Source organism: Ascaphus truei, chromosome 15 (genome assembly GCF_040206685.1).
Source record: "Ascaphus truei isolate aAscTru1 chromosome 15, aAscTru1.hap1, whole genome shotgun sequence".
Classification (NCBI taxonomy): Eukaryota; Metazoa; Chordata; class Amphibia; order Anura; family Ascaphidae; genus Ascaphus; species Ascaphus truei.
In genome coordinates this window covers 14054420-14081243 of record NC_134497.1, presented here as the reverse complement: position 1 = coordinate 14081243, position 26824 = coordinate 14054420, and the positions used below count along the sequence as shown (strand labels likewise).

The window sequence follows — 26824 nt, the reverse complement described above, 5'->3', positions numbered from 1 at the left end:
ACTTGTCCCCCCTGCTACTTATCCCCCCCTGCTACTTATCCCCCCCGCTACTTACCCCCCCCCGACTCCCCTCCTCTTACCCCCCCACTTCCCTCCTCTTACCCCCCCCCACTTCCCTCCTCTTACCCCCCCCCCCCACTTCCCTCCTCTTACCCCCCCCCCACTTCCCTCCTCTTACCCCCCCCCCACTTCCCTCCTCTTACCCCCCCCCCCACTTCCCTCCTCTTACCCCCCCCCCCCCCCACTTCCCTCCTCTTACCCCCCCCCCACTTCCTCCTCTTACCCCCCCCCCCCACTTCCCTCCTCTTACCCCCCCCCCCACTTCCCTCCTCTTACCCCCCCCCCACTTGACCTACCTGCCGCAGACATCCCTGTGATCCCGCCGCTGTGTTCTTTCTCAGGCGCCGGCACAGTGCCCTGACCCTGGAGCCCCACAGGAGCTGGACCGCCCTCCAGGCCACCGGCCGGACATCCAGACCCGGCAGTGCCGGGAGCATCCCCCATGCGTTCCGCTCCCACCACACCCAGAGGCGCCGCGGGGCCCATCCTGTAACCAGCCAGATGCCGCCAGCGCCGTCGCCTTCATTCATACCTGTCCCCAAACGCAGGTCAGCGAGCACATGTCCGTGTGTATATGCCTGCTGATTGCATATGTATGTAATTGTCTGCATGTCGCCCGTGTGTAGGTACGTGCACGCATTTCGCTCGTGTGTAGGTGCGTGCATGTCGCCCGTGGGTGGTTGTGTGTCTGCCTGCATGTCGTGGCCCTGTACATGCCTGTCCATGCATTCATGTCTGCATGCAGCCTGGTCACATGGGATTGGCGCTGCCCAGGAGGGCAGCAACATGAATGGGTCTTGCTTTCCCAGGGGGAGCGTTGTGGCTTGTTAAAGAGGTGGCACTAGTAATGTACCATCATGATGTGATAGCGCCCGGCAGCTCTGTGCTGCAGCAGGGCTCGTAATGATCTAGACTTGAAGCGCAATGTCTGAGGTTGAATGGACCCCTCACACATAGTCCATGTAGTTGGAGGGAGTGGAGGGCACGCCCCACACCCATTCTGAAGCCCCACACCCATTCTGCGCCCCCCCCTCGTGCCCCCCCTCGCACCCCCCCTCACCCCCCCCCCTCACCCCCCCCCCCTCACCCCCCCCCCCCTCACCCCCCCCCCCTCACACCCCCCCCCCCCTCCTCACACCCCCCCCTCACACCCCCCCCTCACACCCCCCCCTCCTCACACCCCCCCTCGTCACACCCTCCCGCCTCACACCCTCCCCCTCACACCCCCCCCTCACACCCCCCCCTCACACCCCCCCTCACTGGATCTGTAAAGTTGAGGGAAGGCACAGGCAGACCCCCTCTCTGGTCTGGTCCATTGGGGCGGGTACACCCCTCTCTGGGTCAGCGAAGTTGTGGGAATGGGGGAACCCCGTGCCCCCCCTCCCTGCCTCTGCACCCCCCCTCCCTGCCTCTGCACCCCCCCCTCTCTGCCTCTGCACCCCCCCTCTCTGCCTCTGCACCCCCCCCTCTCTGCCTCTGCACCCCCCCCTCCCTGCCTCTGCACCCCCCCCTCCCTGCCTCTGCACCCCCCCTCCCTGCCTCTGCACCCCCCCTCCCTGCCTCTGCACCCCCCCCTCCCTGCCTCTGCACCCCCCCCTCCCTGCCTCTGCACCCCCTCCTCCCTGCCTCTGCACCCCCCCTCCCTGCCTCTGCACCCCCCCTCCCTGCCTCTGCACCCCCCCTCCCTGCCTCTGCACCCCCCCTCCCTGCCTCTGCACCCCCCCCATCCCTGCCTCTGCACCCCCCCATCCCTGCCTCTGCACCCCCCCATCCCTGCCTCTGCACCCCCCCATCCCTGCCTCTGCACCCCCCCATCCCTGCCTCTGCACCCCCCCATCCCTGCCTCTGCACCCCCCCATCCCTGCCTCTGCACCCCCCCCATCCCTGCCTCTGCACCCCCCCATCCCTGCCTCTGCACCCCCCCATCCCTGCCTCTGCACCCCCCCCCTCCCTGCCTCTGCACCCCCCCCCCCTCCCTGCCTCTGCACCCCCCCCCCTCCCTGCCTCTGCACCCCCCCCCCTCCCTGCCTCTGCACCCCCCCCCTCCCTGCCTCTGCATCCCCCCCCTCCCTGCCTCTGCACCCCCCCTCCCTGCCTCTGCACCCCCCCCCCTCCCTGCCTCTGCACCCCCCCCTCCCTGCCTCTGCACCCCCCCTCCCTGCCTCTGCAACCCCCCCTCCCTGCCTCTGCACCCCCCCTCCCTGCCTCTGCACCCCCCCCTCCCTGCCTCTGCACCCCCCCCCCTCCCTGCCTCTGCACCCCCCCCCTCCCTGCCTCTGCACCCCCCCCCTCCCTGCCTCTGCACCCCCCCCTCCCTGCCTCTGCACCCCCCCCCTCCCTGCCTCTGCACCCCCCCCTCCCTGCCTCTGCACCCCCCCTCCCTGCCTCTGCACCCCCCCTCCCTGCCTCTGCACCCCCCCCTCCCTGCCTCTGCACCCCCCCCTCCCTGCCTCTGCACCCCCCCCTCCCTGCCTCTGCACCCCCCCTCCCTGCCTCTGCACCCCCCCTCCCTGCCTCTGCACCCCCCCTCCCTGCCTCTGCACCCCCCCTCCCTGCCTCTGCACCCCCCCTCCCTGCCTCTGCACCCCCCCTCCCTGCCTCTGCACGCCCCCCCTCCCTGCCTCTGCACCCCCCCCTCCCTGCCTCTGCACCCCCCCCTCCCTGCCTCTGCACCCCCCCCCTCCCTGCCTCTGCACCCCCCCCTCCCTGCCTCTGCACCCCCCCCTCCCTGCCTCTGCACCCCCCCCTCCCTGCCTCTGCACCCCCCCCCCTCCCTGCCTCTGCACCCCCCCTCCCTGCCTCTGCACCCCCCCCTCCCTGCCTCTGCACCCCCCCCTCCCTGCCTCTGCACCCCCCCCCTCCCTGCCTCTGCACCCCCCCCCCTCCCTGCCTCTGCACCCCCCCCCTCCCTGCCTCTGCACCCCCCCCCTCCCTGCCTCTGCACCCCCCCCCTCCCTGCCTCTGCACCCCCCCCCCTCCCTGCCTCTGCACCCCCCCCCCTCCCTGCCTCTGCACCCCCCCCTCCCTGCCTCTGCACCCCCCCCTCCCTGCCTCTGCACCCCCCCCTCCCTGCCTCTGCACCCCCCCCCTCCCTGCCTCTGCACCCCCCCCCCTCCCTGCCTCTGCACCCCCCCCCCTCCCTGCCTCTGCACCCCCCCCCCCTCCCTGCCTCTGCACCCCCCCTCCCTGCCTCTGCACCCCCCCTCCCTGCCTCTGCACCCCCCCTCCCTGCCTCTGCACCCCCCCCTCCCTGCCTCTGCACCCCCCCCCTCCCTGCCTCTGCACCCCCCCCTCCCTGCCTCTGCACCCCCCCCCTCCCTGCCTCTGCACCCCCCCCCTCCCTGCCTCTGCACCCCCCCCCCTCCCTGCCTCTGCACCCCCCCCCTCCCTGCCTCTGCACCCCCCCCCTCCCTGCCTCTGCACCCCCCCCCTCCCTGCCTCTGCACCCCCCCCCCCTCCCTGCCTCTGCACAGACCCCTCCCTGCCTCTGCACCCCCCCCCTCCCTGCCTCTGCACCCCCCCCTGCCTCTGCACCCCCCCCCCCCTCCCTGCCTCTGCACCCCCCCCCTCCCTGCCTCTGCACCCCCCCCTCCCTGCCTCTGCACCCCCCCCCCCTCCCTGCCTCTGCACCCCCCCCCCCCTCCCTGCCTCTGCACCCCCCCCCTCCCTGCCTCTGCACCCCCCCCTCCCTGCCTCTGCACCAACCCCTCCCTGCCTCTGCACCCCCCCCTCCCTGCCTCTGCACCCCCCCCTGCCTCTGCACCCCCCCCCCCTCCCTGCCTCTGCACCCCCCCCTCCCTGCCTCTGCACCCCCCCCCTCCCTGCCTCTGCACCCCCCCCCCTCCCTGCCTCTGCACCCCCCCCCTCCCTGCCTCTGCACCCCCCCCTCCCTGCCTCTGCACCCCCCCCCTCCCTGCCTCTGCACCCCCCCCTCCCTGCCTCTGCACCCCCCCCTCCCTGCCTCTGCACCCCCCCCTCCCTGCCTCTGCACCCCCCCCTCCCTGCCTCTGCACCCCCCCCCCTCCCTGCCTCTGCACCCCCCCCCTCCCTGCCTCTGCACCCCCCCCCTCCCTGCCTCTGCACCCCCCCCCTCCCTGCCTCTGCACCCCCCCCTCCCTGCCTCTGCACCCCCCCCTCCCTGCCTCTGCACCCCCCCTCCCTGCCTCTGCACCCCCCCCTCCCTGCCTCTGCACCCCCCCCTCCCTGCCTCTGCACCCCCCCCTCCCTGCCTCTGCACCCCCCCCTCCCTGCCTCTGCACCCCCCCCTCCCTGCCTCTGCACCCCCCCCTCCCTGCCTCTGCACCCCCCCTCCCTGCCTCTGCACCCCCCCCCCTCCCTGCCTCTGCACCCCCCCCCTCCCTGCCTCTGCACCCCCCCCTCCCTGCCTCTGCACCCCCCCCTCCCTGCCTCTGCACCCCCCCCTCCCTGCCTCTGCACCCCCCCTCCCTGCCTCTGCACCCCCCCTCCCTGCCTCTGCACCCCCCCTCCCTGCCTCTGCACCCCCCCTCCCTGCCTCTGCACCCCCCCTCCCTGCCTCTGCACCCCCCCCTCCCTGCCTCTGCACCCCCCCTCCCTGCCTCTGCACCCCCCCCTCCCTGCCTCTGCACCCCCCCCCTCCCTGCCTCTGCACCCCCCCCCTCCCTGCCTCTGCACCCCCCCCTCCCTGCCTCTGCACTCCCCCCCCTCCCTGCCTCTGCACTCCCCCCCCTCCCTGCCTCTGCACTCCCCCCCCCTCCCTGCCTCTGCACTCCCCCCCCCCTCCCTGCCTCTGCACTCCCCCCCCCTCCCTGCCTCTGCACTCCCCCCCCCTCCCTGCCTCTGCACTCCCCCCCCCTCCCTGCCTCTGCACCCCCCCCCCCTCCCTGCCTCTGCACTCCCCCCCCCCTCCCTGCCTCTGCACTCCCCCCCCCTCCCTGCCTCTGCACTCCCCCCCCCCTCCCTGCCTCTGCACCCCCCCCCCTCCCTGCCTCTGCACCCCCCCCCCCTCCCTGCCTCTGCACTCCCCCCCCTCCCTGCCTCTGCACTCCCCCCCCCCTCCCTGCCTCTGCACTCCCCCCCCCCCTCCCTGCCTCTGCACTCCCCCCCCCCCTCCCTGCCTCTGCACTCCCCCCCCCCCTCCCTGCCTCTGCACTCCCCCCCCCCTCCCTGCCTCTGCACTCCCCCCCCCTCCCTGCCTCTGCACTCCCCCCCCCTCCCTGCCTCTGCACTCCCCCCCCCCTCCCTGCCTCTGCACTCCCCCCCCCCTCCCTGCCTCTGCACTCCCCCCCCCCTCCCTGCCTCTGCACTCCCCCCCCCCCTCCCTGCCTCTGCACTCCCCCCCCCCTCCCTGCCTCTGCACTCCCCCCCCCCTCCCTGCCTCTGCACTCCCCCCCCCCTCCCTGCCTCTGCACTCCCCCCCCCCTCCCTGCCTCTGCACTCCCCCCCCCCCTCCCTGCCTCTGCACTCCCCCCCCCCTCCCTGCCTCTGCACTCCCCCCCCCCTCCCTGCCTCTGCACTCCCCCCCCCCCTCCCTGCCTCTGCACTCCCCCCCCCCTCCCTGCCTCTGCACTCCCCCCCCCCCCTCCCTGCCTCTGCACTCCCCCCCCCCCCCTCCCTGCCTCTGCACTCCCCCCCCCCCCTCCCTGCCTCTGCACTCCCCCCCCCCTCCCTGCCTCTGCACTCCCCCCCCCCCTCCCTGCCTCTGCACTCCCCCCCCCCTCCCTGCCTCTGCACTCCCCCCCCCCTCCCTGCCTCTGCACTCCCCCCCCCCCCTCCCTGCCTCTGCACTCCCCCCCCCTCCCTGCCTCTGCACCCCCTCCCTGCCTCTGCACCCCCCCCCCTCCCTGCCTCTGCACTCCCCCCCCCCTCCCTGCCTCTGCACTCCCCCCCCCCCTCCCTGCCTCTGCACTCCCCCCCCCCTCCCTGCCTCTGCACTCCCCCCCCCCTCCCTGCCTCTGCACTCCCCCCCCCCTCCCTGCCTCTGCACTCCCCCCCCCCCCTCCCTGCCTCTGCACTCCCCCCCCCTCCCTGCCTCTGCACTCCCCCCCCCTCCCTGCCTCTGCACTCCCCCCCCCTCCCTGCCTCTGCACTCCCCCCCCCCTCCCTGCCTCTGCACTCCCCCCCCCTCCCTGCCTCTGCACTCCCCCCCCCTCCCTGCCTCTGCACTCCCCCCCCCTCCCTGCCTCTGCACTCCCCCCCCCTCCCTGCCTCTGCACTCCCCCCCCCCCTCCCTGCCTCTGCACTCCCCCCCCCTCCCTGCCTCTGCACTCCCCCCCCCTCCCTGCCTCTGCACTCCCCCCCCCCTCCCTGCCTCTGCACTCCCCCCCCCCCTCCCTGCCTCTGCACTCCCCCCCCCCCCTCCCTGCCTCTGCACTCCCCCCCCCCCCCTCCCTGCCTCTGCACTCCCCCCCCCCCCCCTCCCTGCCTCTGCACTCCCCCCCCCCCTCCCTACCTCTGCACTCCCCCCCCCTCCCTGCCTCTGCACTCCCCCCCCCTCCCTGCCTCTGCACTCCCCCCCCCTCCCTGCCTCTGCACTCCCCCCCCCCTCCCTGCCTCTGCACTCCCCCCCCCTCCCTGCCTCTGCACTCCCCCCCCCTCCCTGCCTCTGCACTCCCCCCCCCTCCCTGCCTCTGCACTCCCCCCCCCTCCCTGCCTCTGCACTCCCCCCCCCTCCCTGCCTCTGCACTCCCCCCCCCCTCCCTGCCTCTGCACTCCCCCCCCCCTCCCTGCCTCTGCACTCCCCCCCCCTCCCTGCCTCTGCACTCCCCCCCCCTCCCTGCCTCTGCACTCCCCCCCCCCTCCCTGCCTCTGCACTCCCCCCCCTCCCTGCCTCTGCACTCCCCCCCCCCTCCCTGCCTCTGCACTCCCCCCCCCTCCCTGCCTCTGCACTCCCCCCCCCTCCCTGCCTCTGCACTCCCCCCCCCTCCCTGCCTCTGCACTCCCCCCCCCTCCCTGCCTCTGCACTCCCCCCCCTCCCTGCCCTTATATGGGGCAATAGGAGGAGTTATAGGGGGCAATAGGAGGAGTTATAGGGGGCAATAGGAGGAGTACTAGGGAGGGGTTATAGGGGGCAATAGGAAGAGTTATAGGGAGGGGTTATCGGGGGCAATAGGAGGAGTTATAGGGGGCAATAAGAGGAGTTATAGGGGCAATAGGAGGGGTTATAGGAGGTGTTATAGGGGGCAGTATGAGGGGTTATAGGGGGCAATAGGAGGGGTTATAGGGGGCAATAGGAGGAGTTATAGGGAGGGGTCTTAGGGAGGGGTCTTAGGGAGGGGTCTTAGGGAGGGGTCTTAGGGAGGGGTCATAGGGGGGCAATAGGAGTTATAGGGAGGGGTCATAGAGGTCAATAGGATGAGTTATAGGGGGCAATAGGAGGAGTTATATGGGGCAATAGGCGGGGTTATAGGGAGGAGTTATATGGGGCAATAGGAATTATAGGAAGCGGTTATATGGCATTATAGGGAACGGGTATATGGGGCAATAGGAGGAGTTATATGGAGTATTAGGAGGTGTTATTGGAGGGGTTATAGTGGGCAATAGGATGAGTTATAGGGAGCGGTTGTATGGGGCAACGGGGAGTTATAGGGTGCAATAGATTAGGTTAGAGTTACGTGATACACATGACGTGGGATGTGCCCGTTTCAGTGTACTTTCCCATCATGAAATAGTTCTGTGCTCCCACTGCTGATATATTCTGCTCAACTCATAGAGCCACAGACGTGCTGAACATGTGGGTGTGTGTCTGCCTCTCCCTCCAGGATGGACGAGGCAATGGCTGCTGCTGTGCTCACCAGCTTGTCCACCAGCCCCCTAGTGTTGGGAGCGGGAACGGCAGGTAACTGACCCGTGTGTGTCTTAGATCTGTTATGTATGTACAGTATGTATGTGTGTATGTATATCTTTATTTAAACAGCAGTAATACACTTGACATAATATAACACATAATGGGAAGAAGCGCATCAGACATAAAAGTAACAATAGGAAAAGGAGTCCCTGCCCCGAAGAGCTTACAGTCTAATTGGTAAGTAGGAAGAACGTACAGACAATAGGTGGGCGTTCTGGTAAGTGCGTCTGCAGGGGGCCAAGGTCGGTGTATGAGGTGTGAAGTATCAGCCCCCGAGCTACTCATATGCTTCGATATGGAGGTGGGTCTTAAAGGTGGATAGAGAGGGTGCTAGTTGGGTGTTGAGGGGAAGGGCATTCCAGAGGTGCGGGGCAGTCAGTGAGAAAGGTTTTAAGGCGGGAGAGGGCAGTAGATACAAAAGGGGGTAGAAAGAAGACATCCTGGAGCAGAACGCAAGAGTCGGGATGATGTATAGCGAGAGAGTTGGTGAGATGTAAGGAGGGGAAGAGGGTTGCATAGTGAGTTATGAAGGTGAGATATTAGGATGAGATGTAAGGAGGGTATGGTGAGATGTAAGGGGGGTATAGTGAGATATTGGGGTTAGATGTAAGGAGGGTATAGTGAGATATTGGGGTGAGATGTAAGGAGGGTATAGTGAGATATTGGGGTGAGATGTAAGGAGGGTATAGGGAGATATTGGGGTGAGATGTAAGGAGGGTATAGGGAGATATTGGGGTGAGATGTAAGGAGGGTATAGGGAGATATTGGGGTGAGATGTAAGGAGGGTATAGGGAGATATTGGGGTGAGATGTAAGGAGGGTATCGGGAGATATTGGGGTGGGATGTGAGGAGGGTATAGGGAGATATTGGGGTGGGATGTGAGGAGGGTATAGGGAGATATTGGGGTGGGATGTAAGGAGGGTATAGGGAGATATTGGGGTGGGATGTAAGGAGGGTATAGGGAGATATTGGGGTGGAATGTAAGGAGGGTATAGGGAGATATTGGGGTGGAATGTAAGGAGGGTATAGGGAGATATTGGGCTGGGATGTAAGGAGGGTATAGGGAGATATTGGGGTAGGATGTGAGGAGGGTATAATGAGATATTGGGGTGAGATGTCAGGAGGGTAGAAGATTCCTTGTAGATTTCCAGATCATTTAGGGACCGTTGCTTTCCAAACCTTTGTTACTATGTTCAGTCAGCAGTATATAAATACAGAAAGTAACAGAAATATCTATCAAATAATAAGATCACTTGTGAGCACATTCACATGTCTTAGACAGGTCTGCAACCCTGATTTCACCATTATCCCCAGCATACAGTGCTTCCACTGCAGCAAGGGATTCTGGGAACTGACATGCAACAGAGCACACTGTCCCCATTTTGCCTGAAATCCATTTTTACATGGAACCCTGACAAGCTAATGCTCCCTGTTCATGCAGCTTTTAAGCACAGGATGGGATTCGATGCAAAGCCAGTCAAACCACTCGCAGACAGCTGTTTCGACCTTTTGTGTCTCGTCAGCGTGCGGCTGGTTGTACTGACTCTGCAATTTTCATAGCTGGGTAGGTTTACCGTGCTTTATATAAGTTATGGTGGGTGAGAAAGGCGACAAAAAAAACGCCACCGCAGAGCATATAGCAAATAAAAAGATCTGTCTGGCTGTGCATCTAATCCCATGCTGTGCTTAAAAGCTGTGTGAACAGCGAGCATTCGCTTAAGTGTTCCATGTAAAAATGGATTTCAGGCAAAAGGTGACAGTGTGCTCATTTGCATGTAATTTCCCATAATCCCTTGCTGCAGTGGAAGCATTGTATCCTGGGGATAAGGGTGAAAGGCAGGATTGCAGACCTGTCTAAGATGTGAATGTGCTCACAAGTGATCTTTTTATTTGCTGTATGCAATACGGTGGAGGTTTTCTGTCGCCTTTTTCACCCACAATAACTTATATAAAGTATGATACTGTATATAATCTACCTATCTCTATCTATCTCTATCTATATCTACCTATCTCTACCTATCTCTACCTATCTCCTTACATGTATTTCATTTTAAAGCAGAACTCCTGTCCTTTTGACCCACTCCCCTTTATTTTTGTGCTGGATGGGAACCTGAGCGTCCCCTGGAGCTGAAACTCGTCCCTTCCCGCTCCAGGGTCACCGCCCCCGATGCTAAACAGATTTACCGGGAAATGACCACCATTACTAACTGGTTTCTCCCGGGATTTAAATGGCCGGCCAATAGGAGTTGCGGCTTCCTTTTGGCTAATGGAGGGGCCCTGGGGGTCCCTAGAGCTGAAAGTGCCCCGTCTCCAGGGGACACCCCGGGTGCCATGTTATGGGGAAAAAAGGGCGGTAAAAAAACCAAACCGCCTGGGATTGCTGCTTTGTTTAGGTTAGTTTAGAATAAATAATTGTAAACCTCATATCTATATAATTCAGTGCGTACATAAAGAATGATTAAAATCTAAAAAGGGTAACATACTCGGTTCCATGTAAGATATTGTTGATTTATATATACCTATTGTCAGGGCCCAACAAACTGGGCAAAAACCCACTCTATTTCCCCCCCCCCCCCCCACCCCCAAAAGTCAGTTGCTTCCCCCCTGAAACACTCCCTCACGACACTTACCTGTGGCGGGGTCCGACGGCGTGGTGCGGCCTTCTGTCTTCTCCCTTGCAAATTCATCTTCCCCCCCCCTGCAGCTCCAGTTAAAATGGCCGCGCGTGACGTTGTTCCACGTGACGTCACGTAGCGGCTCGTTGCCATGGCAACGTGGCTTCATTTGACGCCGTGCAGCCATTTTAACTGGAGCCGCAGGGGGAAAAGGTGAATTTGCAGAAGAAGACAGAGAAGGCTGGGCGCCGCCGCCGCAGGTAAGCAGATGACAGCGGCAAAAATGCAGTCGCCCGTGGCGACCGAGTGAGTGCATTTGTCGACCCCTGCCTATTGTTAATGGAGGGTATGCAAAGAAGATGCATGATCTAAATCAGCGGTGCGCAACTTGGGGGGGGGGGGGGGGGTTGCTAGATTTACTGGGGGAGGGGAGGCGCTTCAGTTAAAGAGGTCCTGCGCTCTCCCCCCAGGCATTTAAATTAAATGCCAGGGGACCGCCCGACGCCTCTATAACACACTTACCTTCCCGCGACACGTCGTCATGGTAACCCGGGGTCAGGTGACGTCATGTTACCATGGCAAACTCCCGTCACATGACCGCGCACATAATTTGCCGCCGTGGTCGAGCGGGAAGGGGGGGAGGGCAGGCAGGGGTGCACCCACTGATCTAAATGATGAAAGGACCTTAATATGTACAGCTTGGAGGATATATAACAAGGTAGTGATAGGCTACCGCTCACCATAAATTTGGAATAAAATTGGCTGGTAAATAGGGATAGGGTGCATACGGGATAGGTGATTAAGCTGAAAAGGGTGGTAGGTCACAGAGGTGGCCTTAAAGACTCCTATTTGCACTCGCTTGACCAGTTAACTTAGGCTAGGAAAAATTCAATCCTTGGAGATAACTCCATAGCCCTACATGTACAATTATAAAATCACATTTATTAAACATATATACAAAAGAGACCTAATGTCTAAACATGCCACTATGTGGCTCCAGGGAACACAGAGGAAACACAGGGGTAGGGGAAATTTGCTGTTGGAGTATATTCCGTTATTGGGAGACTGCTACTGAGTATACTGTCGTATTGGTTTTGCTAGTACTTTCCTAGGTGGGACTCCTATATAATGTCCCTCTACCTTCCTTCAGTAAGGTGCGAGGTGCTCCTATGGAGACACCCCGCTATACAAAACTGTTAGCAGTCTGGGCGTCACTACGTTTAGCGTGGCGCCGCTATTTATTATTGAAGCAAGATAGTCAGTTATGCCGCTTTAGATGCTGTTTGCAGTGCTGTCTAAATGCATTCACCAATGTATATATAGAGAGAGAGAGCGTGCTCCCTTCAGCTGTTCATACGACCTGTCAGTCTCGCCAAACTCTCAGCTTCCCACTTTGTGTTCCTCCGCGGCTCCGGATGACGTCACCGGAAGTGCGTCATCACGTACCAACGCACGTTTCACGCTCGTAGGCGCTTCGTCAGGGTAATGGGAGTGACATCACTAGTCTCCTCCCTACTATAAGTGCTGGTTGGTTGGGGGCGTGTAGCATTTCCCAACCAATCCCAGTGTTGTATGGATAGTAGGACAGCTGTATTTGATCCCCGTTAAGGGTGAGTGTATTAGGCGTCCTGCTATCAGTGATTCAAGTTACCTTGGTAACGTATCCGAATCAACGTATGAGGTATTATACTGTCTCATAAGGGGCAGAAATGATTGTACATAGTCAGCACAGGGTGTACTGCGTGTGTGTTATGGTAAAGTATTGTGAAGGATGTATATACACTGGGACATATTCTGTCATTGAGATCAGATTAAGCTGATGTGTGTGGTATGGGTTGGTTCAAGGTGTTGTTATTTATCCTCTAGGGTGATCGTCAGCAATGGGTAGGTTATCTCAGATGATGTTAGTGATGGTATATAGCTACATATATATATATGTGCGTGTCTAGTGTAGGAGTGTACTTCTTACTGAGGTCCGCCTCTAAAGTCAATACGGACTTGGGGAGTATAAGACTCTATTTAACTACCCCAATGTCCTGTTCTCTCATTGTTGGTGTAGGAGTGTAAGCTTCTACTAAGGTCCGCCTCTAAAGTCAATACGAACTTCCAGGAGTTTAGGACTCTATTTAACTGACTCATTGTCCTGTTCTCTCTTTGTTGGTGTCTTGCGAGTAGATATAGCCCCCAGAAGGCCTAAACGAGGGCTATATCTATTCGGCATTTCTGTAGGGATTATACATGACTGTCACAGATATGGTTAAAATTTGGATACAAGAATGGGGTTGCTGTGATATATGACCCATAGTGTCAAGTCAGCAAGGATCAGTGATATTTGACAAAGGAAGTTAAGATGGTGGGGACTATCTGTAGTGACCCCTGAACCTACATATTCATTGAACACATAGGGATGGGGTTCTTACTAAATCCACTCGCAAGACACCAACAAAGAGAGAACAGGACAATGAGTCAGTTAAATAGAGTCCTAAACTCCTGGAAGTTCGTATTGACTTTAGAGGCGGACCTTAGTAGAAGCTTACACTCCTACACCAACAATGAGAGAACAGGACATTGGGGTAGTTAAATAGAGTCTTATACTCCCCAAGTCCGTATTGACTTTAGAGGCGGACCTCAGTAAGAAGTACACTCCTACACTAGACACGCACATATATATATATGTAGCTATATACCATCACTAACATCATCTGAGATAACCTACCCATTGCTGACGATCACCCTAGAGGATAAATAACAACACCTTGAACCAACCCATACCACACACATCAGCTTAATCTGATCTCAATGACAGAATATGTCCCAGTGTATATACATCCTTCACAATACTTTACCATAACACACACGCAGTACACCCTGTGCTGACTATGTACAATCATTTCTGCCCCTTATGAGACAGTATAATACCTCATACGTTGATTCGGATACGTTACCAAGGTAACTTGAATCACTGATAGCAGGACGCCTAATACACTCACCCTTAACGGGTATCAAATACAGCTGTCCTACTATCCATACAACACTGGGATTGGTTGGGAAATGCTACACGCCCCCAACCAACCAGCACTTATAGTAGGGAGGAGACTAGTGATGTCACTCCCATTACCCTGACGAAGCGCCTACGAGCGTGAAACGTGCGTTGGTACGTGATGACGCACTTCCGGTGACGTCATCCGGAGCCGCGGAGGAACACAAAGTGGGAAGCTGAGAGTTTGGCGAGACTGACAGGTCGTATGAACAGCTGAAGGGAGCACGCTCTCTCTCTCTATATATACATTGGTGAATGCATTTAGACAGCACTGCAAACAACATCTAAAGCGGCATAACTGACTATCTTGCTTCAATAATAAATAGCGGCGCCACGCTAAACGTAGTGACGCCCAGACTGCTAACAGTTTTGTATAGCGGGGTGTCTCCATAGGAGCACCTCGCACCTTACTGAAGGAAGGTAGAGGGACATTATATAGGAGTCCCACCTAGGAAAGTACTAGCAAAACCAATACGACAGTATACTCAGTAGCAGTCTCCCAATAACGGAATATACTCCAACAGCAAATTTCCCCTACCCCTGTGTTTCCTCTGTGTTCCCTGGAGCCACATAGTGGCATGTTTAGACATTAGGTCTCTTTTGTATATATGTTTAATAAATGTGATTTTATAATTGTACATGTAGGGCTATGGAGTTATCTCCAAGGATTGAATTTTTCCTAGCCTAAGTTAACTGGTCAAGCGAGTGCAAATAGGAGTCTTTAAGGCCACCTCTGTGACCTACCACCCTTTTCAGCTTGGAGGATAGACAGGAGAGGGGGGAATATAACTGGGACTTTCAAATATATCAAGGGTTTCAATAAGTTACAGGAGGGATGCATGTTTCAGAGGGAGAGAAAATCTAGAACGAGGTCGTGCTGTGAAGCTAGAGGGGGTCAGGGGTCAAGGGAAGTACTTCACCGAAAGGGTGGTGGATTGATGGAATGGCCTCCCAGCAGAGGTGGTAGGAGCTTGTATAGGAAAGGGTATTCAAACCATGCGTGAGATACAGATGTGGCTGAATCCTTCATACAAAAGACAGCAAAGGATCGAATGGGGCGTGAGGTTTTAGAGCAGACCTGAAAATGGGCCGAGGTGGTCCTTTATCTGCGGTCACATTCTGCGTGATCTATCTTCTGCAGAGCGTCGCTGTGACTCGTGGGGTGATGACGCTCCCATATCATCCAGCTACTTCAGCGCCGACCCTCGCGACTTGGGCAGTGACACCTCCGACCCCTCCCCACCGTCGCCTCCTTTGCCGCCTGTGTCTTCCTCGGCCCAATCGGATGTCAACGTCGAGGATTCTGACACCACCCACTTCCTGTTCGGTGACCCCATCCCCCGGAAGAGAAAGGTGCAGTGCTCTTCCTTCAGCTACCCAAACCCCCATCCTCCGTCCCCTCCCCTGGGCTCAACCATCTTCTCTTTGCAGAACTCGGGTCTCCTCATGTTCCGCTGCCTGTGGAAGAATTGTGGGAAGGTCCTCAGCACGTCTTCTGCCATCCAGAAGCACATTCGAGTTGTACACCTAGGGTGAGTGTGAGCGTGCTCCTGGGGTGAGTGTGAGCTTGTGTGGTACTCACACTGGTGTGATGGTTATTTCAGCTTGGAGTAGGTGAGGATTTCACGGTGTAGTGACTGTTTGGGGTAAGGCGGATGGATACACATCACATTTTGCATGGTGTAAGCGGTGGGATTTTCCACATTTGGCCTCTGCAGGCGTCACGCAGAGCAGGAGCACAGTGACGGGGAGGAAGATTTCTATTATACGGAGATGGATGTGACCGTAGACACTCTGACCGATGGCCTGTCCAGCCTGACCCCGACTTCACCCACCACCACAGCCCCACCAGCCTTTCCCTGTGCAGAATCCAGGCAGCCGCAGAACGACACAGAGCTTCCTCTCGTATCGCCGCTGTGTCTGTCCGCTCCTAGCACTCTGTGTCACGTGTACACAGACCACGCCTACCAGGTGAGGGTTTTTTTTCCCCCTGTTTATGATGTCACAATCCCTTTGCTCTGACATGTGACACTGAATTGTGGGCCCCTCTGGTTTTGAAGAGATTAAATAGCAGTGCCACCTGCTCCACCACAAGTGCCCAAACCATATGCCTGCTGGGGCAGTGCCCCTTTCTGGAGGAATACATGAATCTCTGCTGGGTCTTTGTATAATTCCTTACTCGGGCACTGAGTGGGTGTGTGGCTACCACTGCCCCCTTTTATTTGCTCTTGCTGCAAAAAGACAGATCCATGGCACAGAGTGGCAGCTTGGTGCCTCACACAGGTTACACTTGTACAGCCCACAGCAAACATGTCTTGCACATACCTGGGGGACAGGCGCCTGGAGTTGATTCTTCTCGCTATATCCGCAGGCTCTTTCTCCGGTGACCATCTCCCCGCCTTCTAAACTCAGCCTGAGCTTCTCCTGGCAACCGCCTCCTCTGCTCATCAGGGCACCGCTGGTGGGTACACACTGCACGCGTGTGCGTCACGCCGTGTATACACAACCACACCACATCAATTGGGGACACTCTATGTGTGCACACCTTAAGGTCTAGATCTGAATGAGTCAGGAACGTAGTGGGGTCCGAGGTTCCACTGCAGATAGGAGTGGGCGGTCTGGTCCCGGGTGGGGTTTGTTTGAGTGGAACATCTCTATCCCCAATTGATATACGGGATGGACACACTCGGTCACAATTACAAGTCAGTCTGTTATAATCCCTGCTACCCAAATGTCAAACCAATAACAGGGTCTCATTTTGAAATAAATGATCAAAAACCATATTACTTGGGTTCAACAAAGACTTGAAACTTTAGATTTTAGTAAACTGAGGACTAATCTACAAGAAATACATTGGGATGATGTTTTTGCAGGGAAACGTGGAAGATAAATGGGCAGTTTGTAAAACATTGTTAGAAAAGCACACTTATCTGTCTATATTCTTGGGTGATAAATATAAAAGAAACAATTCTAAGCCACAGTGGCTAAATAAACAGGTAGGGGAGGAAATGGACAAGAAGAGGAAGGCGTTTAGATTCTTAAAGTCAGAAGGGACGGAGGCATCGTATCTGAATTATAAGGAATGTAACAAAAATTGCAAAAGGGCAATCAAATTAGCGATAATGAAAAAAGGATTGCAATAGAAAGTAAGATCAACCCTAAAAGTTCTTTAAGTACCTTAATGAAAAGTAACTATAGGACCCTTTCAGTGTGAGATGGGCAGGCAGATTATTGGAGATAAGGAAAAAGCAGAGGTATTAAACATTCTTTGCCTCTGTATTTACCAGGGAAGAATCAATTTCAATAGTAGTGTCACAGGAGGAAGCCACAACCTCCTCCATATTAATGAACAATTGGTTAACTGAGGAAGAAGTTCATAGGTAGCTTGATAAAATTAAAGTATATAAGGCACCTGGCCCCGATGGTATACAAATACATCCAAGAGTTCTCCAGGAGTTAAGCTCAGTAATAGCCAAACCATTACATTTAATATTCAAGGACTCCATTTCCACAGGCTCAGTACCACAAGATTGACGTAAAGCAGATGTGGTGCCTATATTTAAAAAGGGAGCTAGATCACAACCAGGGAATTACAGATCTGTAAGCCTGACTTCAATAGTGGGGAAACTACTTGAAGTTTTAATACGGGATAATATTCAGGAATACCTAATGGAAAACAAAATCATTAGTAATAGTCTGCATGGATTTATGAAGGATAGATCGTTCTCAACTAACCTCATTTGTTTCTTTGAGGAGGTAAGTAGGAATTTAGACCAGGGAAATGCAGTTGATGTGGTCTACTTAGATTTTGCAAAGGCTTTTGATATGGTTCCACACGAGATTAGTGTACAAAATAAAGCAAATTGGACTCAGTAAAAATATTTGCATCTGGATTGAAAACTGATTGATGGACAGACAACAGATGGGTTGTCATAAATAGAACTTTTTCAGGTTGGTTAAGGTTAGAGTACCTCAGGGATCGGTTCTGGGACCCCTGCTTTTTAACTTGTTTATTAATGACCTTGAGGTTGGCATCGAGAGCAAAGTCTCCATCTTTTCTGATGATACTAAATTGTGTAAGGTAGTTACACAAGGATGTAATTTCTCTCCAGAAGGATTTGGAGAGACTGGAAACGTGGGCAGGTAAATGGCAGATGAGGTTTAATACAGATGAATTTAAGGTTATGCATTTGGGAAGCAAGAATAAACAGACGACTTACAAATTAAATGGGGATACATTAGGAGAATCCTTGATGGAGAATGATTTAGGCGTGCTTGTAGACAGCAGGCTTAGCGATAGTGCCCAAAGTCATTCGGTAACTGCAAAGGCAAACAAGATCTTATCTTGCATTAAACGGAGAATGGATGGAAGGGAAGTAAACATCATTATTTATAAAGCATGGAAAAGACATTATAGAACCAGAGAGTGCACAGAAGAGCCACCAAATTAATTTAGGGTATGCATAATCTGATTTATAAGGAGAGGCTAGCTAAATTATATTTGTTTATATTAGAAAAGAGGCGTCTAAGAGGGGATATGCTAACTATATGCAAATATATTCGGGGACAATACAGGGAGCTTTCAAAAGAACTATTCACCCCAAGGGCAGTACAAAGGACTCGGGGGCATCTCTTAAGGTTGGAGGAAAGGAGATTTCACCAGCAACAAAGGAAATAGTTCTTTACAGTAAGGGCAGTTACAATGTGACATTCATTACCCATGGAGACTGTGATGGCAGATACAATAGATATCTTCAAAAAAAGGTTGGACATCTTTTTAGAAAGGAAAGGTATACAGGGATATACCTAATAAGTAAACATGGGAAGGACGTTGATCCAGGGAGTAATCTGATTGCCAATTCTTGGAGTCAGGAAGGAAGTTATTTTTACCCTTATGAGATATCATTGGATGATGTGTCACTGGGGTTTTGTGTTTGCTTCCTCTGGATCATTATACTGTAAGTACAGATACGGTTGTCTACATTTAGCATAGTTTGAACTTGATGGACATGTTTGTTCAACCTCCTCTACTATGTAACCTTGCCCCCTTATTATTTAATCTCCTTTTGCTTGATTTTGTTGTTTCCGTCCCTCTGCCTGTTTTGTGCTAGATAGATTTAGTATAGTTGTCCATTGGGATCAGTCCTTATAGTGGATAATTATTGGGGTTTGTAGATCTTCCTGTATATAATAATATTTTTTTATTGTTTGTATTGTCTCATGTCATTGTCATGTCCAGGGAGTAATCTGATTGCCAATATTTGGCGTCAGGGAGGAAATTATTTTTCCCCTTATGAGATATCATTAGATGATGTGTCACTGGGGCTGTGTGTTTGCTTCCTCTGTATCAATATACTGTAAGTACGGATATAGGATAAAGTATCTGTCGTCTACATCTAGCATAGGTTTAACTTGATGGACGCACGTCTTTTTTCAACCTCATCTACTATATAACTATTTAACTATTATATAACTATGTAACATATACGGTGCTTGTCAGTCTCTAAAATGCGCCCCTCCCCCCCTCGCAGGTCCAGCCGGCATTGGAAGCTTGTGAGAAAAGACCCCCGATCCTGACTACAGTTACCAACTCTAAGCCGGCTGCTGGGGCCCGGTGAGCACACTCTTCCTTTTGGTTTGTGGGGTAGGGGGTGATGTGCATGGGGCGACTTGTGACTGCGATCACGAAATACTAACTCCTGCAGTGCCACAGGGGGCTTTAGTGCATGAGTACACGACGGTTGACGCACTGCGCCGTCGGCAATATAACCGCAACCACAGTTTAGTGGTAAATCGGCTAAGCCGAAAGCAGCAATAACCCCCCCCCACCCCGCCGTAACCTGAAGTCAGCCCGTAGCCCCTACTCTCCGTGTGACTTCTGAAATACGTTACACTGAACCAACGAATGATCCCCGCACCGGCGACAAGGTTCCGGATAATAAACACACCTGCGTAACCTCAGTCTCGCAGAATAGATTGTATCCACCCATTATTCCAACATTTCGGTCAAGTAGCCAGGCCTCCTGGTGAAGTCACACTGAACATCGGCGTTGTTCCGGCCTCTTTGTGACCAGAACCGCCGTAGCACAGGTGACCCACTCTAGTCCTCCAGAACCACCAACAAGATCAGGTTACAAGGATATCCCTGCTTCGGGCACCTTGATTGAGCCACCTGTGCTGAAGCAGCGGTATCCTGAAAACCTGAGCCGTTGGCGGCCCGGCAGGACCGGAGTTGGCCACTCCTAGCGTAGATGGGGTTGCAAAAAAAGGATCCCTATAAATAATGCAAGAAAAGGTTATACAGGGACGTGCCGAATAAATTAAAGTGCCGCGAACGCAGTGATCCCGGGAGAAATGCGGCGGCCATTGCTGGGCTCGGGGAGGAATCTTTTCTCCCTTATCAGACATTGTCAAATGTTTGCACTGGGGTTTTGTTTGTGGTTCAACAACTAGAAAGGTGCAGTGCGGATCTCACCCAGGTAGCATGGAGCAACGGCTGAACTCAGCGGGTCCTTGTTCAGCCTTTTGTACGTTACCGTATTTCCCCTCCCCCCCCCCCCGGCCGGCAGTGCCGCCGCCTTGTCCAGTAATTGTCCGCGTGTAGCACGGGGGAAGGAACGGCTTTAGGTGTGGCCCGGCTCGTCGAGTGCTGAGCGTGTTTCCCCCCCCCCCCCCCCTTTCTACGTTTCCAGGAAAGCGCGCGGGGAGGCCAAGAAATGCCGCAAGGTGTACGGGATGGAGAGGCGAGACCTTTGGTGCACCGCCTGCCGCTGGAAGAAGGCCTGTCAGAGGTTCATGGACTGAAGCCCAGGAGGGGGGGGCTGGGAGGCCTCCGCGTTTTATTCTCAGGGCCCCCTCCCCCTCTCCTCCCTCGGACATTTTTACTCTCCTGATATTTTTATAAATGGATTGTTCCTGGTTTTTTTAAACAAATATTTTTTTGTACGGCCCCGCCCTGACCCCGTGTACACCTGGTCACCGGGGGGTGGAGGGGGCTGGTCTCAGGATGTGGCCCCTCGAGAATCCGGAGTGGCGGGGGGAGGAGAATTATTTTTGTATGTTGGAGCGGCGTCTCCATAGGGTTCCGACTATAGGTTAGCATTAATCCATACATTGCCCTGCAGCACATTGCCCTGCAGCACATTGCCCTGCAGCACATTGCCCTGCAGCACATTGCCCTGCAGCACATTGCCCTGCAGCACATTGCTCTGCAGCACATTGCCCTGCTCTGTTTTGTGCTGTTGGTTCCTTGGCTGTGTAAGGGTTAAGAGACGACCCTCCGGGGAATTGCGGGGGACGATTCCATATCGCCCAGAGTTGGCACTGGCTGGGTAGTGATCGGTGTGCCAGGTCCTTGTGCAGGGTGAGGGCATCAAGCAACACCTACTGCTTGGCACCTATAGGACTGCTCCGCTCAGGGGACTTGGTGCATTAAGATAGGTGTGTGTATGTGTGTAGCTCTATTCACCTGCATGACAAGAGCACTTAAGAGTATGTTAATACTGGCACATGTAGTACCTGGCACCTCTAGGGCTGTAAGGTTTAGGGGATGAGTGCATTACTATGGGCACATAAGGTGGCACCTTTGGGAGTGGGAGCCTTAATCCGGGTGTATGTACCTAGGCTTGTATCGCTACAGTACCCCCAGAGTGGGGTATCTGCCCAGGGAGAGGCCATTCCACGGCTCCGCCCCCTTGCGTGTGTGTGTTCCTAGGTTTTAAATAAATAAACAAGTGCACGTGATCACGTGACCAGCACAAGGAGTGGGGACGGGGGACATTATAGCATTTTCCTAGCTATCTTTTGCACAGCGCGCGGATGTGAATTTTCCGGGCGCTTTTAAGACGTAATTTTTAAACAGAATTTTCTACGTGTTTTTTTATTTTTTTTTGGTGCGGTTTTGTGCTGTGACTTTTTTGAGCAGACCCGAGATGTTTTATACGAGTGCAGAGGGTCCGGGAGTGTGGGGTCAGACCCCGAACAGACGTGTGCGTATTACTGCCGGCTGTTTGGGAGGCCGGCGGTGTGCGTGACGCCCGTTACCGGGAGACCGAGCTCCGCTACACCAGCGTTCGATCACCAAACATCTACTTCACGCCACGTCCCACGGGAGATGTTATTTATTTGGTATCAATTCACTTTTTTTTTTTATTATCCAGATAAAATAATATTCTAAAGCAGTGTTTCCCAGCTCCAGTCCTCAGGGAACCCCAACAGGTCCGGTCTTAAGGATATCCCTGCTCCAGCACAGGTGGCTCAGTCAAAATGACTGAGCCGCTGATTGACCCACCTGTGCTGGAGCAGGGATATCCGTAAGACCGGACCTGTTGGGGTTCCCCGAGGACTGGAGTTGGGAAACACTGCTCTAAAAAAAAACACAACTAAAAAGGGTTTTGAAAATACATTTTGAGACAAAGATCTTCTTCTTTTTTTTTTTGGCAGGAGGCCTGAGCGTCTCTCTCACTGCTTTTATAACTTGTCCTTTGTAACCAGAGCCGGGCAACCGCCTGCATTCTGCACTAATTTGGGTACAATCTCCTAACGAGCTTGTAATTAAAGCAGGAAATACTGTACGTTCTGTAATACTGGTTATTGTTGTGCTTTCAGTAGCACGGCTGTCATTTGCAGAGCGATGAGTAACGCTGTGTCGCACTCCCCCCCCCCCCCCCGCACCTCCCACTATATGCGGGACGGACATAAAGCGATGTGGGTGTGTTCTGTCTCCGGTGATCCCAGGCCGGTGTAGCGGAGAAGTGTTTGCTCTTTGCACAGTGAGCGTGCTATTTCACACCTTGTACTGACGTGAAGTCCCAGCCTCCTCCACATTATGTATGAGCCGTGATTGTGGGTGTGGGGGGGGGAAGAGTCGTGCAAGGATGTATTGTGTCCTGCCCTAACACCTCTCCCCCTTTCCCCACACACCTTGAATGTATCCTGTGTTATTTACTGTGCACCCGGGTAGCTAAATTCCTCGCTCTGCGCCCTACTTAGCAATAGGTGTCGTATCTGGGGGACAGGGGGTGCCCGTCCGCTTTAGACATTGCAAAGTTATACCCTAGTGCAGGGGCGGCCAACTCCAGCTGTCATAGGCCCACCAACAGGTCAGGTTTTCAGGATATCCCTGCCACCTGTGCCGCAGCAGGGATATCCTGAAAACCTGACCTGTTGGTGGGCCCTTGAGGTCTGGAGTTAGCCGCCCCTGCATTAGAGCAGTGGCGTGCAAACGGGAGGTGGGCATGGCGGTTACAGAGGACCGCGCTATCCAGCGCGAGGCCCTGCGCAATTCAGCGCGAGGCCCCTGTAAACTCATTTCACGCCGCATTCAAGGTAAGAGGGGGCGCGACCCAGGGGCAGAGCAGGCAGGAAGGGGTGCAGCCGAGGACGTTTGTGCACTCCTGCGCCAAATGGGTGCGTGAATACAAACTGCATCAAGCGACTAAACCGCAGCAGGAAAGAGGCCTGCAGTATTGGCGTTACTGTGGCTGTTACATGAAATGCTGCACACGTGTGGTGTGATATAAATCTATATACGCATACAGTCCAGTACAAGCCATTATCTTTAAATGGCAGCTTCGGTGCCATAATGGCTAACTCTGTAATCTCTTTGCAGCGTGCAACAGTTTTGATTGGGAATCAGGCCCTTGTTATCATAACGTACGCACTTATACCTGCAGGGGGCGTTAATCACGGGCGGGGGTAAAAACGCAGGCAGGGGGCTTCCTTTAACAGGGACATTCCAAAGCTACAGAGGTGAGGAGGAGAGATGTTTATAAGCTTTATTTTTTTAAAACGTGTAGAAATAACTGTGGAATTGCAAACAAAAAAAAAACCTTGCACTATTTGTGGCGTCTCCGCCGAGCGCCTGCGTGCGGCTGGGGCGGTGGCCGAACCTTTCTTCCAAACGCGCAGCGCGGAGGTGGGGAATGTCTGCACTTAAATCGCTGACGTGACGCGCACAGCGCCTGCATCATGGCGTTTTGACGTGCCAACCGCAGAGCAAAATCATTGTCAATTTATCCTGAAAAAAAAAATTAAAAGACTTTTTTTTTTAATTTAAGTTTTACGTCTCCCTGTGTGTTTGTGAATTGTTTCCGGGTGCGGGGTACAAAATAGTCGTTTACAGGGAGTGCGGGGACTTTAACCTGCCTGTTAATGTCCAGCAATTACTTTTATATGTTCTAAATCCCACTTTAATGTATAAACTTACATTGATAAGATTTATGTATATACATTAAAAAAAAAAGGTGGGCAACTCCAGCCCTCCACGGCCATGTTTTTAGGCTGTCCCTGCTTCAGCACAAGGGGCTTAATCAGCCACCTGTGCTGAAGCAGGGATAGCCTTAAAACCTGGCTTGTTGGTGGCCCTTGAAGAGGGGGACCACGATCAAAGTGTTTTGGGGCCTACGGCTGAGAACCACAGCTCCAAATAATCTTCCGATCACACACACAAGGAAGCCACCTTGTATTATCGAGCTGGGTGACAGAAAAGTGACAACGTGGGGTCTTATGCTTCGGGGTGTCTCTACAGGTCTAACCTATTGGCCAAATTCCCATTTATTAACCCAGTCACTGCCAAGTGGGGCCGTCAACACATCTAGCACAAGGCATTGCAAGCCGTTCTGGCAGGGGAAGGGTGGATTGCTGCATTCATTAGCCCTGATATATAAATATACTGCAGTGTAGCCGCTGTGTTCAGCACACGGCAGGTCTGCAGGGTGGGGGTGCAGCAGGGTTTTGAGTAATTGCAAACTCCACAGAGGCCAGTATCATGCATTTCAGGCCGCGCTTATAGTGCCGGCGACGCGCCCGATGACGTCACCCGTCGCCATTGCGATAGTTTATATTTCAAGTTTAGGCGACGTCGCTCGCTACAAGGCCTGCGACGTCCATAAAGGGGGAGGGCAGAGGGACGGAGAAGCTCCTGATTGGCCGCAAGGGGAGACCGTCGCCGGAAAAAAAAAATCAAATAACCGCGACTACCAGATTTGTGGTAACACTGTCGCTCCGTCGCTGTCGCGTGCAGTATAAGCGTCGAAGACAGCGACAATACATTTTTGACGCAACGCCGTCACTACGCTGCGCTTATTGTGCCTTGCAACGGCAACGTCGCGCCAAAATAAATGTATTGTCGCAAGCGCTTATAGTAAGCGCGACGCGACGTCGCCACCAAAAATTTGGTAGCTGGTCAAATTTGATTTTTCAGAGGCTGTCGCCACATGTGACAGCCTCTGAACCAATCAATGGCCAGGTCGCCAGCGACGTCGCCGCAAAGCGAAATTCAACTTTCGTGGGTGGTGACAGGTGACAGGTGACGTCATCTGTCGCGGGCACTATATGCGCGGGCACTATACGCGCGGGCACTGTACGCGCAGCCTGAGGCTTCTCCGGCACTGCAAGGGTTTAGAATCTGCCATATGACGTCTTGCACTCCCTCTGCTGGCCAAGTTTTGCTGTTGCAGCCCAAGTATAAAACTTGCTGAAACTTCTGGCTCCAGTTCTGAATATCAAGTTGTTATTCTATAAATCATTGTGTACACACACACTGCCTTTTCCTGCTTGACTGACCATCATACTCCATGATTCCCTCGTTAAATCTAACAGGAGTAATGGGTTTCTGTGAATTAACATCTTTTGTGAAAGGAAAGGTATACAGGGATATACCTAATAAGTAAACACGGGAAGGATGTTGATCCAGGGAGGAATCTGATTGCCAATATTTGGAGTCAGGAAGGAGTTTATTTTCCCCCTTATGCGATATCATTAGATGATGTGTCACTGGGGGTTTGTGTTTGCTTCCTCTGTATCAATATACTGTAAGTACGGATATAGAGTAAAGTATCTGCCGTCTAAATTTAGCATAGGTTGGACTTGATGGACGTATGTCTCTTTTTTTCAACCTCTGTTACTATGTAAAAAATAAAATTGCCAAACGCAGCTTTTGAAGACAGCAAAGTGAAAGCACTCTACCATGTAACACCCTCCAAGAGATGTTGGTAATTTTACGTCCTGCAGCTAATTGTGATGTTCCAGATTCGTTCGGCCCTGTCTCGTGTTATATACAGTATACATCACCTAAACATGGCACCAGTACAGCACCAGAATTGTATTTGATTAGTTCTGCCATCATGGAACAAATCATATAAGACACAGCTGCCTCCAATCTTGGGGGACCATTTCCAAAATATCTTGATGCCATAGGTCCAGCCCTATATATATACATATACACACACACACACGTCGCATTTTCCTCTGCAATATTACAAAGATACGCGCTTTTCTCTGTTGCTCGACTGTTAAAACTCTGACACAGGCCCTCATTCTCTCCCGTCTCGATTACTGTAACCTCCTGCTGTCTGGCCTTCCTGCCTCTCACCCGTCTCCCCTACAATCTATCCTAAACGCTGCTGCCAGAATCACTCTACTCTTTCCTAGGTTTGTCTCCGCATCTCCCCTGCTGGAATCCCTCTCCTGGCTTCCTATCAAATCCCGCATCTCGCACTCTTCACTGTTAACTATACACTCTTCTGCGCCTCCTTACATCTGAGCCTTAATTTCTCGCTATGCACCATCCCGACTCTTGCGTTCTGCCCCAGGAGGTCTTCTCTCTACCCCCTTTGTATTTAAAGCCCTCTCCCGCCTTAAACCTTTCTCACTGACTGCCCCGCACCTTTGGAATGCCCTTCCCCTCAATACCCGACTAGCACCCTCTCTATCCACCTTTAAGACCCACTTTCTTAAAGAAGCATAGGAGTAGCTCCGTGGCTAATACAATACACACGATACATAAAGCTTTGCCCCCTGCAGACGCACTTACCAGAACGCCCTCCTACTGTCTCTGTACGTTCTTCCTACCTACCAATTAGATTGTAAGCTCCTCGGAGCAGGGACTCCTTTTCCTAAATGTCACTTTTATGGCTGAAGCGCTTCTTTCCATGACCTGTTATTTATACGATTGTCACGTGTATTACCAATGTACATTAAAGGTGCTATATAAATAAAGGGGTGTGGGGATATATATATATATATATATATATAATCGGCTGCAGTGGAAGCACTGTATGCTAGGTGATAATGGTGAAAGGCAGAGTTGCAGACCTGTCTAAGGCTGCGCTTATAGTGCCGGCGACAGCAACGCAACGTCACAACAAATACATTGTCGCCTATAGTGCGCGCGACGGAGCAACAGCGCTTCCAAAATTCTTGTAGTCGATAGAATTGTATTTTTGCAGACGGTCTCCACATGTGACTGCCTATAAGCCAATCAGAGAGGTGCGCGTGCGTACG

At 54.5% G+C, this 26824-nt stretch overlaps 1 protein-coding gene across 1 annotated transcript; it reads left to right on the top strand.

Moving 5' to 3' along the window:
* The first annotated feature begins 361 nt into the window (after positions 1 to 361).
* On the top strand, positions 362 to 21756 carry SLC2A4RG (SLC2A4 regulator). Its single transcript, XM_075571682.1, has 8 exons — positions 362 to 608; positions 7800 to 7876; positions 14682 to 14893; positions 14972 to 15072; positions 15259 to 15511; positions 15912 to 16001; positions 19072 to 19154; positions 20233 to 21756. Exons 1-8 carry the CDS (start codon positions 562 to 564, stop codon positions 20342 to 20344), a joined length of 975 nt encoding a protein of 324 aa, XP_075427797.1. The 5' UTR covers positions 362 to 561; the 3' UTR covers positions 20345 to 21756.
* Positions 21757 to 26824: the final 5068 nt, after the last annotated feature.

What these genes read in the sequence shown, in the direction of transcription:
- SLC2A4RG (XM_075571682.1), top strand. Translation starts at nt 562, where the DNA reads ATGCCGCCAGCGCCGTCGCCTTCATTCATACCTGTCCCCAAACGCAG. An exon ending in ATTCGAGTTGTACACCTAGG is followed by an intron (nt 15,073 to 15,258) that starts GTGAGTGTGAGC and finishes TGGCCTCTGCAG; the next exon opens with GCGTCACGCAGAGCAGGAGC. An exon ending in ACACAGACCACGCCTACCAG is followed by an intron (nt 15,512 to 15,911) that starts GTGAGGGTTTTT and finishes CTATATCCGCAG; the next exon opens with GCTCTTTCTCCGGTGACCAT.